We start from the raw sequence: 16914 nt of genomic DNA, 5'->3' as shown, positions 1-16914 counted from the left end.
CCTATAGAATAAAAGCCTAATATATGCTAAGTGTCTGGTTGACCAGTCGGCCGTTCAACCGAGCAAAGCTTAATATGCTAATGATATGCTAAGGCTGCTCAACCGCTTGCTGTGACGTGCACTGACCACCAGGGGGCAGACAGTCGACGGGTCGACCAGTCGCTATGACCTGCACTGACCACCAGGGGGCAGACAGTCGACCGGTGGACCAGTCGCTATGACATGCACTGACCACCAGGGGGCAGGCGCTCTGACCAGTAGGTGAGCTTCCTGCTGGGGTCCGGCCAATCGGGACTGAGCGAGGCGGGCCGGACACGCCCTGGAGCCCTCCATCGGTCCCTCCCCGGCCCCGATCATGCACCAGCGGGGTCCCTCGGCCTGGGTTGTGCCCTCTCGCCATCTGGGACCCCTCGGGGGATGTCGGAGAGCCGGTTTCAGCCCGATCCCACAGGCCAGGCCAAGGGACCCCAGCGGTCAAGAAGGGCCTCTAGTATTTCGAGAATAAAAGGATTTTAAGTGTAATAAATGACACCAACTGTATAACATAGTGTGATATCACAAAAGTTGTAGGAAATATTGAAAAATCTGCAAAGAACAGGCTTGCTTCTGTTATATTTTAGCATTTCTGTCCCCTCCCTGCCCCCACCACCTACCGGCTCTATTTTCATTCATCCATTTATGGGGTTCATTCGATTCCATAAATGATTGAGATCCTGGGAATCTTGTCTTTTTTTATTTTTTATTTTTTTTCTGATATATTTCATTTATTTATTATCATTATTTTTTAATATTTCAAGAAACACTATTTTATTTTAATTTAATTTTATTTATTTTATTTTTTAATTGTGTAAATTTATTTTTCATTGGCTAAAGTTTTACAGATGTCTCCTTTTCCCCCGCTTAACCCCCCTCCTTCCCCCCACCCCCCAAGCCATTTCCACCCAGGAGCAAGCCCCCACCTCCCCAGTGCCTGTGTCCATTGGTGACACCACACACAGCTGGGTGAGGAGCACAGACATACACACACACACACACACACACACACACATTATTTTAAGTAGAATAATGTCACACGCAAGAAACATCAGATATTCCCCTTCCTTCAAAAGTTCCTAAACTCGCTCTCACTCACCCCCTCCCTCCCCAGCAACCCCCAAATCCGGACAGACCCGCCCCCGCTACTGGGCGTCGCCCTGCAGGAGATCAACAACTCAGACGTTTAAAAAAAACTTCACAACCAGGAAACGTGCCATTGGACCAAAAAAAAAAAAACAAAAAGAAACCAATAAAACTCCCCATTCGGAGAGGAGACCGCCCTCCGGGGGGCCAGCCGTCTCCCCCAAAAACCAAGCCGTGTTCCCCCAGGCTTTTCCCCGACGGGAAAACCATCAGGAGTCTGTGCCCCATGCAGTGGCCCCGCAGACACCCCGATGCCAAGCCCAGGAACGGGGTTTGCATCTGAGTGGGCGCCTCAGCCCACACCCTGCATTTATAGCTTCAATTTCTGGACCCCCCCTGGGGGCACCCCGGCCCCGTCTTCCCCTCCCAGCTGTCATTCTTGCTCTCTCTTTTTTTCTCTCTCTTTTTAATATATTTTTCTGGATTTCAAAGAGAAAGAGAGAGAGAAACATCCATGATGAGAGAGAATCCTGCATCGGCCGCCTCCTGCACGCCCCCTACTGGGGACCGAGCCCAGCAACCCCCCCCCCCCCAGGCACGTGCCCTTGACCTGGAACCCAACCCGGGAGACCCTTCGGGCCCCCACAGCCCGGCGCGCTACCCACTGAGCCACACCAGCCAGAGCCGAGAGTCGATTTCTTTGTGCTTTTTTTTCCCCCTTCTCTTTCTTTTCTGTTTTTTCTTTTGCAAGGAGGTCGTTTGCCGGCACCGAGACCATCCTCACCCATTCGCCCACCCACCCCTCTCCCCTGGGCAGCGTCTCTTACCTCGAACCCTGATCAGGAGACACAGGCCCGAGACCCACAGGAGCGCCCACGGGCCTCCCATGGCTGGTGAGGGGAGGAGAGGAGGTTCCTTGACTCCAGTAGCGGCTGAGGGAGTCCTGAGATCCACCACCCCACCCCTTGTTAGGGTGTGGACTTCTGGTTCCCCAAGGAGGGAGGAAGGAAGAAAGGGAGGGAGGGAATAAGGAAGGGAAGGATGGTGTCTCCCAGCGGAAACTAGAAAGCTCAACCCCAAGCCTGTGGGCTCGACTGGGGTCCCCTGAGCCTGCCTCCCAGAGCCTGGACCCCCAGGATGTTTGGGGAAAACAGGCGGGCACCTCCCGGGCGCCAATGGGCAGGCCAGGCTGGAAGAGCAGGCACGCCCCGTCCATGGCTCAGCTCCCTTGGGTGTGGGTGTGGGAGGCGCAGGCAGATAAAAGGGGCCCCACCCCGAGCTCAGAGGACGCTGCCGCCCACAGTGCAGGCTCCCCAAGAGGCCTCCAGCTCCGGCAGAATGGGCGATGGGGGTGGATGCACAGCTGGGTGAGGAGCACAGGTGTACACACACACACACACACACACACACACACACAGCCAGAGGGTAAGTCTGCTCTCAGGTCCCATACCCGGCAGCTGCCGGAGATATATTTCCTTTTTTTAATAACTTATTTATGGCCCTGACCGGTGTGGCTCAGCGGATAGAGCGTCGGCCTGCGGATAGAAGGGTCCCGGGTTTGATTTCTGGTCAAGGGCATGGACCTGGGTTGCGGGTACATCCCCAGTAGGGGGCGTGCAGGAGGCAGCTGATCGATGTTTCTCTCTCATCCATGTTTCTAACCCTCTATCCCTCTCCCTTCCTCTCTGTAAAAAAAAAAACACCAAACCAATCAAATGTATTTTTTTAATAAATTATTTATTCATTATTTATTTATTTGGTGTTTGTTATTGTTCTTGTTGTTCATCCTCACCCTAAGATATTTTTCCATTGGTTTTTATTTCTGATATGTAGATAGATAGATAGATAGATATAAATATAGATATAGATATAGATATAGATATAGATATTTAGATATTTAGATATATAGATATATAGATATATAGATATATAGATATATAGATATATAGATATATAGATATATAGATAATTTCTTTATTAGAAGCCCGGTGCATGAAATTTGTGCACTCGGGGTGTGGGGAGATACCTCAGCCCAAATTGCAAGAGGGCACAGGCCAGGCCGAGGGACCCCTCTGGTGCAGGATTGGGGGCCGGGGAGGGACGCAGGAGGTTGGCCAGCCGGGGAGGGACCGTGGCAGGGCTCCAGAAAGTGTCCAGCCCGTCTCGCTCAGTCCCCATCAGCCAGACCCCAGGAGTAAGCTCACCTACTGGTCAGAGAATCTGCCCTCTGGTGGCCAGTGCACGTCATAGCGACTGGTCGACTGGTCGACTGTCTGCCCCCTGGTGGTCAGTGCACGTCATAGCGACTGGTCGACCCGTCGACTGTCTGCCCCTGGTGGTCAGTGCACGTCACAGCGACTGGTTGACCTGTCGACTGTCTGCCCCCTGGTGGTCAGTGCACGTCATAGCGTCTGGTCGACCATTCGACTGTCTGCCCCTGGTGGTCAGTGTACGTTATAGCGAGCAGTTGAGCAGCCTTAGCATCTCATTAGCATATCACGCTTTGATTGGTTGAATGGATGACCGGATCACCAGACACTTAGCATATTAGGCTTTTATTATATAGGATTGTTGAAAGTATTACATATGTCCCCTTCCTCCCCCAGCCCCCCTCTTTTCCACCCACACCCACACCCCTCTGTTCATTGATTTTTAGAGAGAGTGGAAGGGAGGAGAGAGGGAGAGAGAGAGAGAGAGAGAGGAACATCGATGGGAGAGAGACACATGGATGGGTTGCCTCCTGCACGTACCCCGACCATGACTCAGGCCAGGGATCAAGCCTACAACCAAGATACGTGCCTTTGACAAGAATCGAACCCGGGACCCTTCGGTCTGCAGGCTGACACTCTATCCACTGAGCCAAACCAGCTAGGAATTTTTTTTCTTTTAATAAATTTGTATTGATTTCAGAGAGGGAGAGGGAGAGGGAGATAGAAGCACCCGTGATGAGAGAGAATCATGGACCGGCTGCCTCCTGCACGCCCCCTACTGGGGATCGAGCCCACAACCCGGGCGTGTGCCCGTGACCGGGAATCAAACCCATGACCTCCTGGCTCATAGGTCCATGCTCAACCCCTGAGGCACACCTGCTGGGCTGAATTCCTTTTTATTTTTTTATTTTTCAAATACATTTTTATTGATTTCAGAGAGGAAAGGAGAGGGATCGAGAGTTAGAAACATCGATGACGAGAGAGAAACATCGATCAGCTGCCTCCTGCACGCCCCCTACCGGGGATGTGCCTGCAACCCAGGTCCATGCCCTTGACCGGGAATCGAACCCGGGACCCTGCAGTCCGCAGGCCGACGCTCTATCCACTGAGCCACACCGGCCAGGGCTGAATTCCTTTTTTTTTAAAGTGTTCACCACCACCCACGCCCACCCCCACCCAGGGGCTCACCCACATAGAAAATGCAAGAATCCTCTTTTGAAATGCAGGAATGCTGTCGTCACGTGAACTCATCTTTTTGGGGGGTTGATTTTTCTCTGTCCAATGGCATTCAAATATATAAAATAAATATCAACTATATACGCCTTTGTTGGACTGCCGTGGCAAAGATCAAAGCATTTCTATGGGTGACACGGCACCAGAGTTCAGGGAGGGTTTTTCCAAATGCGGGCACCCCGAGCTCGAAAGGTTCGCCGTCGCTGGCCTAGGGGGTCGGAGCAGTGGTTGCCCAGGGTTAAGTGCGTTTCTTTTGCCAAAACCTGCTCTGCCTCCCTCCACCCACCCCCCGCCCGCCCCCACGGCCATCACCCTCAGGCCCCACCTGGCTGTGAAAAATTCTTCTTGTTAGGCAGCTCGATTGGTCTGTATCCTAAGAAACAGTTTCGCACAAATTCTAAAAATGAAAGTTCTAGTCTAAAAAAAATAAATAAAAATAAAATAAAAAGAAAAATTCTTTGTTCGTTTGTTTATTTCATTTGGACTCTGTTCCACGTAAAAGTAAAACACACCCACTCACACACACACAAAAAATCCCCCAAAAAACAACCACAATGAAATCCGTTATTTAAGTCTGAGAAAAATATGGTGCGATTCCCCAATTGTTGGCACGTTCCATTCGACATCTCCCTTGTGGTTAATTTTTTTATCCTGACTCCAAAGCCCACGGCGCTGTGATTTTTTTTTTTTACATTTTTAAAAAAAATACATATTTTTATTGACGTCAGAGAGGAAGGGAGAGGGAGAGAGAGAGAGAAAGATCCATGATGAGAGAGCCTCACGGACCGGCTGCCTCCTGCACGCCCCCTACTGGGGATCGAGCCCGCAACCCGGGCCTGTGCCCTTGACTGGGAATCGAACCCAGGACCTCCTGGTTCATAGGTTGACGCCCAACCACTGAGCCACACCGGCCAGGCTCAAATTTTTTTTTACCTCATTTTATAGACACAAAAGTGCTCAAGATGTCAGACACAGAAAAGTCGCTAACATGACCCCAAAAAGCCAGACGTCAGTCTTTTGGACAAGCAGGGGGAGCAGGGACCAGTGACAGAATCTGGGGGGAGGGGATGGGTGTGAAGTCCCCCCAAGGAGGAGGGGGTGCCTCGACATCCGAACCCCCCCAAAAATAGGGGCAGCTCTTACCATTTTCAATGTGGGAAAGACCCTCCATGAATAGCAGCCTTGCCATCCCAGCCCCTTCCCCAAACCTGGCCCACGGGAGGCAGCAGCCCTCACAGGGGTGGGACCCTGCACCTCAGAACAGGGCGAGTACCATGCTTTCAGGGTACGTTGTGGGCCCTCACGCCGCCGTCTGAGACCGGAGGAATGACTCACGCGAAATGGACACTCTCGGACGAACCGTTGTCACAGCTTTTCGTTAGCGTAGTCAGGGGGAGTATCTGCATGCAGGGGAGTACCTGAGCAAAGGGGCGTATCTGCATGCAGGGGAGTAGCTGGACAAAAGGGAGTATCTGAATGCAGGGAAGTATCTGAACACAGGGGAGTATCCACACTCATGGGAGTATCTGAATTCAGTGACGTAGCTAAACAAAAGGGAGTACCTGAGTGCAGGGGGAGTATCTACATGCAGCGAATTATCTGACCACAGAGAAGTGCCTGCATGCATGAAAGGACCTGAACACAGGGGAGTATCTGAATGCAGAAGAGTGTCTGCATAGAGGGGAGTGTCTACATGCAGGGGAGTATCTGCACGGAGGGGGAGTACCTGAAAACAGGGGGAGTATGTGAATGCATATGCACGGGAGTATCTGCATTCAGGGACGTGTCTAAACAAAATGTAGTATCTGAGCGCAGAGCAGTATCTGGATGCAGGAGGTATCTATACACAGCGGATTATCTGCACACAGAAGGGTATCTGCATGCATGGGATATCCAGGACACAGGCAATTATCTGAATACGGGGGGAGTATCTACATGCAGGGAAGTATCTGAGTACGTGGGCGTGGCTGCATTCAGGGAAGTACCTGCATGTAGGGGGAGTAGCTGAAAACAGGAGGAGCATCTGAATGCATGGGGAGCATCTGTGTGCAGGGGGGCTATGGAATGCAGGGGGAGTATCTGCATGCAACAGGGTATGTGAATGCATGGGGAGTATCTAAATGCATGGGGAGTACCTGAACACAGGAGGGAGTATCTACATTCAAAGGAGCATCTAAATGTAGGAGTTTCCGCACTCACGGAATTATCTGAACCAAGGGGAATGCCTAAAAACAGGGGAGTGTCTGTACGCAGGGGAGTATCTGCACTCAGGGGAGGACCTGCGTGCAGGGGGAGTCTCTAGATCCAGGGGAGTATCTGAGCGCCACGAACGCCCTTGTCTGGGATGTGAGAAGACAAGTGGAACGAACAGGGTCAAAATAATAATAGTAACAATTAATAATAATTATTCTTATTGTTATTTCCCAGAGCAACCAGCAAGCACTTAGCTCGGCCGCGTGTCGTACGGGCCCCAGAACAGGAACCGCGGGCTCCCTCCCACTCCGTCTCCAGTGGCCTCTTTGAAAAAGTCACCCCGTCCCAAGATATTTCAGTAATAAAAAAAAATAATAAAATAAAATGTAAAAGCGTGTGGCGTCTCACCCCTTTTTATTAGGATGTAAAAAACAAAAATAAAATTAAATACATCCTCAGACACGAAAATTGTTTCGACAAAAGGATGGAAAGCTCCCTCCCTCCATTTTTGGGGGGTTTTTTTTGGTGAAATTTGCCACCGGCCGTGCACACCCAGACATGGCCCCGCGGGCACGCTGACACGGGAATTCGAATGACGGGGGCAGGGGGGGGAGCGTGTGACGGACGCGCGTTTCCATCTCGCGTGGGGACCCCTCGCGGGAGGGGGCGTGCCCTGGATGAGGAGGGAGGCGAGCGCAATGTCCCTCGGGGCTCGGGAAGCTCAATGGTTAGGTCCGCATCCCCTGACCCTCCGGCCGGCCAAGTGCAAACAAGACGAAGAGCAAGAATCCAACTGGAGCAAAGGCAGGGCGAGACCCGGGCCGGTCCCAGGCGGGTGTGGCGGCTCCTGGCCGGGCCGGGCCGGGCCGGGTGGGGCTGATCCAGGTGAGGTGGGTCCCGCCAGGGCTGGCCCAGGTGTAGCAGGCCCCGCCCACTCGCAGGGATTCCTTGGAGCTACAGCAGGTGCGCCCTGCAGTCCTCCTGCGAACACACTGGGCGTTTTTTGGGTTTTTTTGGTTTTTTTGCCGCCGATAGTCTATTTCGCCAGGAGCGTCTGTTGCACTGCGAGAGACAAGAAGAGATTTCACACACACACACACACAAAAATAAATAAATAAATAAAAGAAAGAAAAAATAAAGAAAGAAAAAGAAAAAAAGAGGAGAGATTTCATGCCCGAGCCGGTGTGGCTCAGTGGGTAGCGCGCCGGCCTGCGGGCTGCAGGGTCCCGGGTTCGATTCCCGGCGTGTAGGAGGCGGCCGGTCCCTGATTCTCTCTCGTCGTGGATGTTTTATTTCTCTCTCTCCCTTTCTCTCTGAAATCAATAAAAACAGGGTTTTATTTTTTTAAAAAAAAATAAGATTTCAAAAAAATATATATAAGATTTCACCAAGCGTTCCTGCTTCTTCCAAGTTTCACTAGCGGTGACTCAATTTTAGATAAAAGTTAAGGGGGCTCGAAACCTGCTCACGGGCAGACCAAACTGGACCTAATCTGATAGAAATGAAAAAAATAATAATTTAAAATAAATAAATTTAAATGAACTTCATTCTGTGATACAACTGGAGCTGGAACAAAGACATGGGCGAGGAAGAATTCAAAAAAAAAATGAGAGAAAGGCCCGACCGGTGTGGCTCAGTGGTTTGAGCGTCGACCTGTGAACCAGGAGGTCCCGGGTTCGATTCCCGGGCAAGGGCACAGGCCCGGGTTGTGGGCTGGAACCCCAGCAGGGGGCGTGCAGGAGGCAGCTGATCGATGATTCTCTCTCATCATGGATGTTTCTAACTCTCTCTCCCTCTCCCTTCCTCTCCGTAAAAAAAAATCAATAAAATATATTTTTTAAAAATAATAATAAAAAAAAAACATTTAGAAGATGAAAAAAAAAATGGCAGTCCCTTCTCACCTGGTGGCTCCGCGTTGATGCTGCGATGGTTCTCCAAGTTGATGTCACCTTGCTCAGCTGGAAAAAAGAAATAAAAAATAAAGAAAAAATGAGAACAGGGCACCCATTGGGTGAATGCAAAGAGAAGACACAGGCGATGCTATTTCTTGGGGTAAAGCAGCGGTTCTCAACCTTCCTGAGGCCGCGACCCTTGAACACAGCTCCCCATGCTGTGGGGACCCCCAACCATAACATTATTCTCGTCGCTGCTTCATCACTATACCTATATCATCTATATCTATATCATCTATATCCATATCTATATCATCTATATCTATATCTATATCATCTACATCTATATCTATATCATCTATATCAGTATCTATATTATCTATATCTATATCTATATCATCTATATCCATATCTATATCATCTATATCTATATCTATATCATCTATATCTATATCATCTACATCTATATCTATATCATCTATATCAGTATCTATATTATCTATATCTATCTATATCTATATCATCTATATCTATATCTATATCTACATCTATATATCTATCTATATCAGTGGTTCTCAACCTTCCTAAGGCCGCGACCCTTGAATACAGCTCCTCATGCTGTGGGGACCCCCAACCATAACATTATTTTTGTTGCTGCGTCATCACTATATCTATATCATCTATATCTATATCTATATCATCTATATCTATATCATCTATATCTATATCTACATCTATATATCTATACTATAACTGTATCATCTATATCTATATCTATATCTATGTCTATATCATCTAAATCTATCTATATCTACCTATATCTATATCTATATCTATATCATCTATATCTATATCTATATCATCTATATCTATCTATATCACCTACATCTATATCTATATCTATCATCTATATCTATCTATATCATCTATATCTATATCTATATCTATATGTACATCTATATCTATATCATCTATATCTATCTCTATATCTATATCTATATCATCTATATCTATATCTATATCTATACCTATATCTATATCTATATCATCTATATCTATATCTATATCTATACCTATACCTATATCTATATCATCTATATCTATATCTATATCTATATCTATATCTATATCATCTATATCTATATCTATATATCTATATCTATATCTATATCTATATCATCTATATCTATATCTATATCTATATCATCTATATCTATATCTATATCTATATCATCTATATATATATCTATATGTATATCTGTCTCTATATCATCTATATCTATATCTATATCTATATCTATATCTATATCTATATCTATATCTATATCATCTATATCTATATCTATATCTATATCTATATCTATATCTATATCTGTATCTATATCAGCGGTTCTCAACCTTCCTAAGGCCGCGACCCTTGAACACAGCTCCCCATGCTGTGGGGACCCCCACCCATAACATTATTCTCGTGGCTACGTCATCGCTGTCATGTGGCTGCTGTTACGAATCGTCATGGAAACATCTGACCTGCAGGATGGATTTTCATGGTGACACATGGAACATCATGAAAGCACAGGGATCGATCACAAAAACAATATGTGATTATAGATGTGTTTTCCGACGGTCTGAGGCGACCCCTGGGAAAGGGCCGTCCGACCCCCAAAGGGGCCGCAGCGTTAGGAAGGTTGAGAACCGCTGGGCTAAAGGGACCCCCTCTTCCCTACCCATCCCCCCGAAACCACAGCTCAGGGGGGGCCTCCCTGGGGCCTGTCTGCTTGCTCTTGAATTTGCTTCTCAAATTCCTTGTTTTTTGGGGGGTTTTTTTGTGTGAATTTTTGACAATGGTTTGGGGGCTATGATTTTTCCGGTCAGTTCGTATAAATTTTAGAGATTTGTTTTCCTTTTTTTTTTTTTAAATGAGGCTTATTCTCCTCTTTTTGTAATTTTTAAAAAATACATATTTTTAAATATATATATATATATTATTATTATTACTTAAGGTATTACAAATGTGTCCTCATCCCCCCCCCTTTTTAAATATATTTATTAAATATATTATTTTAAAATTTACTTTTTAAATAGAAAGTTTTTTTGAAAAAAAGTGTTTATTGAATGATTTTTTAAAATTTTTGAAATATACGTTTATTGATTTCCGAGAGGAAGGGAGATGAGAGAGAGAAACATCGATGATGAGAGAAAATCGTGGACCGGCCGCCTCCCGCGCGCCCCCTACTGGTCGGGGATGGAACCCGCAACCCGGGCACGTGCCCTTGACCGGGACTCGAACCCGGGACCCTTCAGTCCATCGGCTGACGCGCTACCCACTGAGCCACACCAGCTGCGGCCATATTCCTCCCATTTTTTCAAAATATTTCTTTTTTATTGATTTGTAAGAGAGAGGGGAAGGGAGAGGGCGATCGAAATATTGATCCGCCGCCTCCCGCACGCCCCCGACTGGAGCCCGAACCCGGGGCCCTTGGGTCTCCAGGCCGGCGCGCTACCCACTGAGCCACAGCCTCACCGTTCTCCTTGAAGCAGAGCTTCTTCCTCTGGTAGGCGATGAAGCTGGACACGGCGCCGGCCACGGCCACCACCACCGCCCCGATGATGCCGGGGATCACCCCCTGGGGCTCCGCTGCGGGGGGACAGGGACACGGGTTTGGGGGTACGGTCCTGGGGAGGAGGGGAGGCCCCAGGGGAAGGGGAGGCCCAGGCACCCCGTCCGTGGATTTCTCTCTCTCTCTCTCTCTCTCTCTCTCTCTCTCTCTCTCGCAAAGGAGGTTGGGGATGCATCACGGGGGGGGGGGGGGGTACCTAGAAGGAGCCCCATCACGGGGCAGCATTTAAAAAAAATTAAAAAACAAAAGAAATAAAACAAAAATAAATTTAGTAAGTAAAATAAATAAAATAAAATAAATGAGTAAATAAAATAAAAACAAAAAATAAATAAATATATCAAAATTAAATAACAAAATAAATAAAACAAAAATAAATTAAATAAATAAAACAGGATAAATAAGTCAAATAAATGAATAAAAATAAAATAAAAACAAAAAATAAATAAAAATATTAAAATTAAATAACAAAATAAATAAAACAAAAATAAATTAAATAAATAAAACAGAATAAATAAGTAAAATGAAATAAATGAATAAAAATAAAATAAATGAATAAAAATAAAATAAATAAAAATATTAAAATTAAATAACAAAATAAATAAAACAAAAATAAATTAAATAAATAAAACAGAATAAATAAAATGAAATAAATGAATAAAAATAAAATAAATAAAAACAAAAAATAAATAAAAATATTAAAATTAAATAACAAAATAAATAAAACAAAAATAAATTAAATAAATAAAACAGAATAAATAAGTAAAATGAAATAAATGAATAAAAATAAAATAAAAACAAAAAATAAATAAAAATATTAAAATTAAATAACAAAATAAATAAAACAAAAATAAATTAAATAAATAAAACAGAATAAATGAGTAAAATGAAATAAATGAATAAAAATCAAATAAAAACAAAAAATAAATAAAAATATTAAAATTAAATAACAAAATAAATAAAACAAAAATAAATTAAATAAATAAAACAGAATAAATAAATAAAATGAAATAAATGAATAAAAATAAAATAAATAAAAACAAAAAATAAATAAAAATATTAAAATTAAATAACAAAATAAATAAAACAAAAATAAATTAAATAAAATAAATAAAACAAAATAAATAAATAAAACAAAAAATAAAATAAAGAAAGAAAAAAATAAATAAAAATATCACATGATCTCACTCATTTCTGGATAACAGAGACCATTATAAACTTATGAACAATAATATATACAGGGGCAGAGCTGCCTCGAACAGACTGTCAGACTGCAGCGGGAAGGCCGGGGAGGGTTGGGGGGCAGGAAGTGGGGGGGGGGGGTAAGAGATCACCCGAAGGACTTGTATGCATGCAGATAAGCATAACCAATGGACATAAGACACGGGGGGTAGGGGAGGCCAGGGGATTGTCAAGGGCAGGGGCAAAAAAAGGAGAGACATATGGAATACTCTTTATAATACTTTAAGGAATAAAAAAAATAAAATAAAATAAATTTCTGATTGGAAAAAAAATAAATAAATAAAAATATTAAAATTAAAAAAACAAAATAAATAAAACAAAAATAAATTAAATTAATAAAATAAAACAAAATAAATAAAATAAAATGAACAAAAACAAAATAATAAATAAAAATAAAATACTAAAAAAATAAATAAAAATATTAAAATTAAAAAACAAAATAAATAAAACAAAAATAAATTAATAAAATAAAACAAAATAAACAAAAACAAAATAATACATACAAATAAAATACTAAAAAAATAAATAAAAATATTAAAATTAAAAAACAAAATAAATGAAAATAAAATACTAAAATTCCCCAAACACAGGTTCAACTCCTGCTGACAGTGGAGAGAGCTTCGGCCTGCGGACTGAAGGGTCCCGGGTTCGATTCCCGGTCAAGGGCACCTGCCCGGGTTTTGGGCTCCATCCCCAGTGGGGGGGGTGCAGGAGGCAGCGGATCCATGAGTCTCTCTCATCATCGATGTTTCTATCTCTCTCTCCCTCTGCCTTCCTCTCTGAAACCAATAAAAATATATTAAAAAAATAAAAATTAAATAAACGTAAATTATTTTTAAAAAATTAAAAATAAATAACACCCAGCCCTAGCCATTTTGGCTCAGTGGATAGAGCGTCGGCCTGCGGACTGAAGGGTCCCGGGTTCGAATCCCGGTCAAGGGCATGGACCTGGGTGGCGGGCACATCCCCAGTGGGGGGCGTGCAGGAGGCAGCTGATCGATGTTTCTCTCATCGATGTTTCTAACTCTCTATCCCTCTCCCTTCCTCTCTGTGAAAAATCAATAAAATATATTTTTTTAAAAATAAAAGTATTGGGGTGCAGGAGGCAACCAATCGATGTGTCTATCTCTCTCTCCCCCCTCCCTCCACTCCCTCTAAAAAGCAATGGAAAAACAAAATAAATAGAACAAAAAAATGAAATAAAATGAACACACAAAAACAAACAAACGAAAATAGAATACTAAACTAAATAAATAAAAATATCAAAATTAAAAAACGAAATAAATAAAGCAAAAAAATAAACAAACATACAAAATAAATAAAATACTAAAAAATAAATTCTCGGGTGAGAATTTAAAAAAACAGGAAAAAAAAAAACACGATAAAATAAAAAAATAAAATTCAAATTAAAAAACGTATTTTTAAAAAGAAAAGAAAATAGGAGAACCAGGGGTACGTACCCTGCCCGTCGCCCTCATGCCGCGGGCTGCCGCCTCCCCCGCCGGCGCCGTCCCCGCCGCCACCTGCGCCTCCAGCTCCGGCTGCAAGACAGCGACAGACACAATGCCACCTGCCCGGCCGGTGTGGCCCAGTGGTTAGACACCCGGAGGTCCCGGGTTCGAGTCACGCGGCATCGGTCAGATTCGGGGCTGAAGAGACACAATGCAGCCCGCCCGGCCAGTGTGGCCCAGTGGTTAGGCACCCGGAGGTCCAGGGTTCGAGTCACGCGGCATCGGTCAGATTCGAGGCTGAAGAGACAGTGCAGCCCGCCCGGCCAGTGTGGCTCAGTGGTTAGGCGCCGATCGGCCAGGGCACCCGGAGGTCCCGGGTTCGAGTCACGCGGCCTCGGGCAGATTCGGGGCTGAAGGGACAATGCAGCCCGCCCGGCCGTTGTGGCCCAGTGGTTAGGCACCCAGAGGTCCCGGGTTCGAGTCACGCGGCCTCGGTCAGATTCGGGGATGAAGGGACAATGATACCCTCCCGGCCAGTGTGGCCCAGTGGTTAGGCACCCGGAGGTCCCGGGTTCGAGTCACGCGGCCTCGGTCAGATTCGGGGCTGAAGAGACAATGCAGCCCGCCCGGCCAGTGTGGCTCAGTGGTTAGGCACCGAGCAGCCCGGGCACCCAGAGGTCCCGGGTTCGAGTCACGCGGCCTCGGTCAGATTCGGGGCTGAAGAGACAATCCCGCCCGCCCGGCCAGTGTGGCTCAGTGGTTAGGCGCTGATCGGCCTGGACACCAGGAGGTCTCGGGTTCGAGTCACGCGGCATCGGTCAGATTCGGGGCTGAAGACACAATCCCGCCCGCCCGGCCAGTGTGGCTCAGTGGTTAGGCACCGATCGGCCCGGGCACCTGGAGGTCCCGGGTTCGAGTCATGTGGCATCGGTCAGATTCGGGGCTGAAGGGACAATGCAGCCCGCCCGGCCAGTGTGGCTCAGTGGTTAGGCACCGATCGGCCTGGGATCCAGGAGGTCCCGGGTTCGAGTCACATGGCACCGGTCAGATTCGAGGCTGAAGGGACAATGCAGCCCGCCCGGCCGGTGTGGCTCAGTGGTTAGGCACCGAGCAGCCCGGGCACCCGGGGGTCCCGGGTTCGAGTCACGCGGCATCGGTCAGATTCGGGGCTGAAGACACAATGCCGCCCACCCAGCCGGTGTGGCTCAGTGGTTAGGCGCCGATCGGCCCGGGCACCAGGAGGTCCCGGGTTCGAGTCACGCGGCATCGGTCAGATTCAAGGCTGAAGAGAATGCCGCCCGCCCGGCCAGTGTGGCTCTGTGGTTAGGCGCCAATCGGCCTGGGCACCCGGAGGTCCCGGGTTCAAGTCACGCGGCATCGGTCAGATTCGGGGCTGAAGAGACAGTGCAGCCCGCCCGGCCGGTGTTGCTCAGTGGTTAGGCACCGATCGGCCTGGGCACCAGGAGGTCAGGGTTCGAGTCATGCGACATCGGTCAGATTCGGGGCTGAAGAGACAATGCAACCCGCCCGGCCAGTGTGGCTCAGTGGTTAGGCGCCGATCGGCCTGGGCACCGGGAGGTCCCGGGTTCGATTCCCGGTCAAGGGCACAGGCCCGGGGTGCGGGCTCCATCCCCAGCAGGGGGCATGCAGGAGGCAGCCGGTCCATGATTCTCTCTCCTCATTGATATTTCTGCCTCTCCCTCTCCCTTCCTCTCTGACACCAATACAAATCTATTATAAAAATAAAAATGAGCCCTGACCGGTGTGGCTCAGTGGCTAGAGCGTCGGCCTGCGGACTGAAGGGTCCCGGGTTCGAATCCCGGTCAAGGGCATGGACCTTGGTTGCGGGCACATCCCCAGTGGGGGGCGTGCAGAAGCTGATCGATGTTTCTAACTATCTCTCTCCCTTCCTCTCTGTAAAAAAATCAATAAAATATATTTTAAAAAATGAAATAAAATAAATAAAATTAAATTAAATTTTTTTTTAAAAAACCAGTACATTCGGCATGTCCTATATCTAAGGAAGGTTAAAACACAGGGGGCCATTTTCGGGGTCTGGAACGGATTCATTTCATTCACGTGATTCCTCACGTCGGGGGCAGAGGGGGGACGATTCGATTTTCAGACAAGTCGCTTCCCAAGGAACCTTCCAGAAGGAATGAAGTTTGATAGCCCAGGTGCCCCTGTCGATGGAGAAAAGCGACAAAAGGAATAAGTCATCCTACCTCCCCCTGAGGTCCCGTCCAGGAGGTCGGAATCTGAAAATCCACCTGAAAAAAAGAAAAAAAAAAAGTGTCATCTATCTTATTGCCATTCTCGGGGGGCTGGGGGGGTGAGTCCCCCCAATATCTTGGCCCAAAGGAAACGCCATTAGAAACCAACACAGATCTGGGCAGACCCCACCTGGGCATGAATTTTTGGTCGACATCTTCCCCCCCCCCCCCAAAAAAGGCAATGACACAGCCCCGGCCAGTGTGGCTCAGTGGTAGAGCAGGTTGCATTCCTGGCCAATGGGATGGCTCAGGAGTTGAGCATCGACCCAGGAACCAGGAGGTCTGGGTTCGATTCCTGGCCAAGGGCACATGCCCGGGTTGCGGGTTCGATCCCCAGTCGGGGCCGTGCAGGAGGCAGCCAATCTATGCTACTATCTCTCTCTCCCTCTCTCGTCCTCTCTCTGAAATCAACAAAAATATATATATTTTTTTAAAAAAAAAAAAAAAGATGAGCCCTGGCTGGTGTGGCTCAGTGGCTAGAGCGTCGGCCTGCAGACTGAAGGGTCCTGGGTTCGATTCCCGGTCAAGGGCACAGGCCTGAGGCGTCCCCCTCGTGAAGTGAACCCCAATGGACCTGCCTATATAATAGTTTCAGTTTAAAAAATTGGGCTCCCCCAAAGAGATTTCATGTCGAACCGGGCCCCGAATGACTCCCGCCCTCCTCATGCCAACCGAGGCAGCAGCAG

At 46.7% G+C, this 16914-nt stretch overlaps 1 protein-coding gene across 1 annotated transcript in view; it reads right to left on the bottom strand.

Moving 5' to 3' along the window:
* Positions 1–6962: 6962 nt before the first annotated feature.
* Positions 6963–16914, bottom strand: part of LOC308512475 (CD99 antigen-like) — a 31862-nt gene continuing 21910 nt past the window's right edge. Inside the window, exons 6-10 of the mRNA XM_081082207.1 lie at positions 16181–16225; positions 13965–14045; positions 11169–11282; positions 8657–8713; positions 6963–7817 (exon numbers count right to left, since the gene is read on the bottom strand). Of these exons, the coding sequence (XP_080938333.1) occupies positions 7792–7817; positions 8657–8713; positions 11169–11282; positions 13965–14045; positions 16181–16225 (323 nt within the window). The 3' untranslated portion in view covers positions 6963–7791. The remainder of the gene's footprint in view (positions 7818–8656; positions 8714–11168; positions 11283–13964; positions 14046–16180; positions 16226–16914) is intronic.

This window comes from Myotis nattereri (genome assembly GCF_964212035.1).
Source record: "Myotis nattereri genome assembly, chromosome: Y".
NCBI lineage: Eukaryota > Metazoa > Chordata > Mammalia > Chiroptera > Vespertilionidae > Myotis > Myotis nattereri.
The sequence above is the reverse complement of the archived record's forward strand: the minus strand, read 5'-3'. Positions and strand labels throughout refer to the sequence as shown.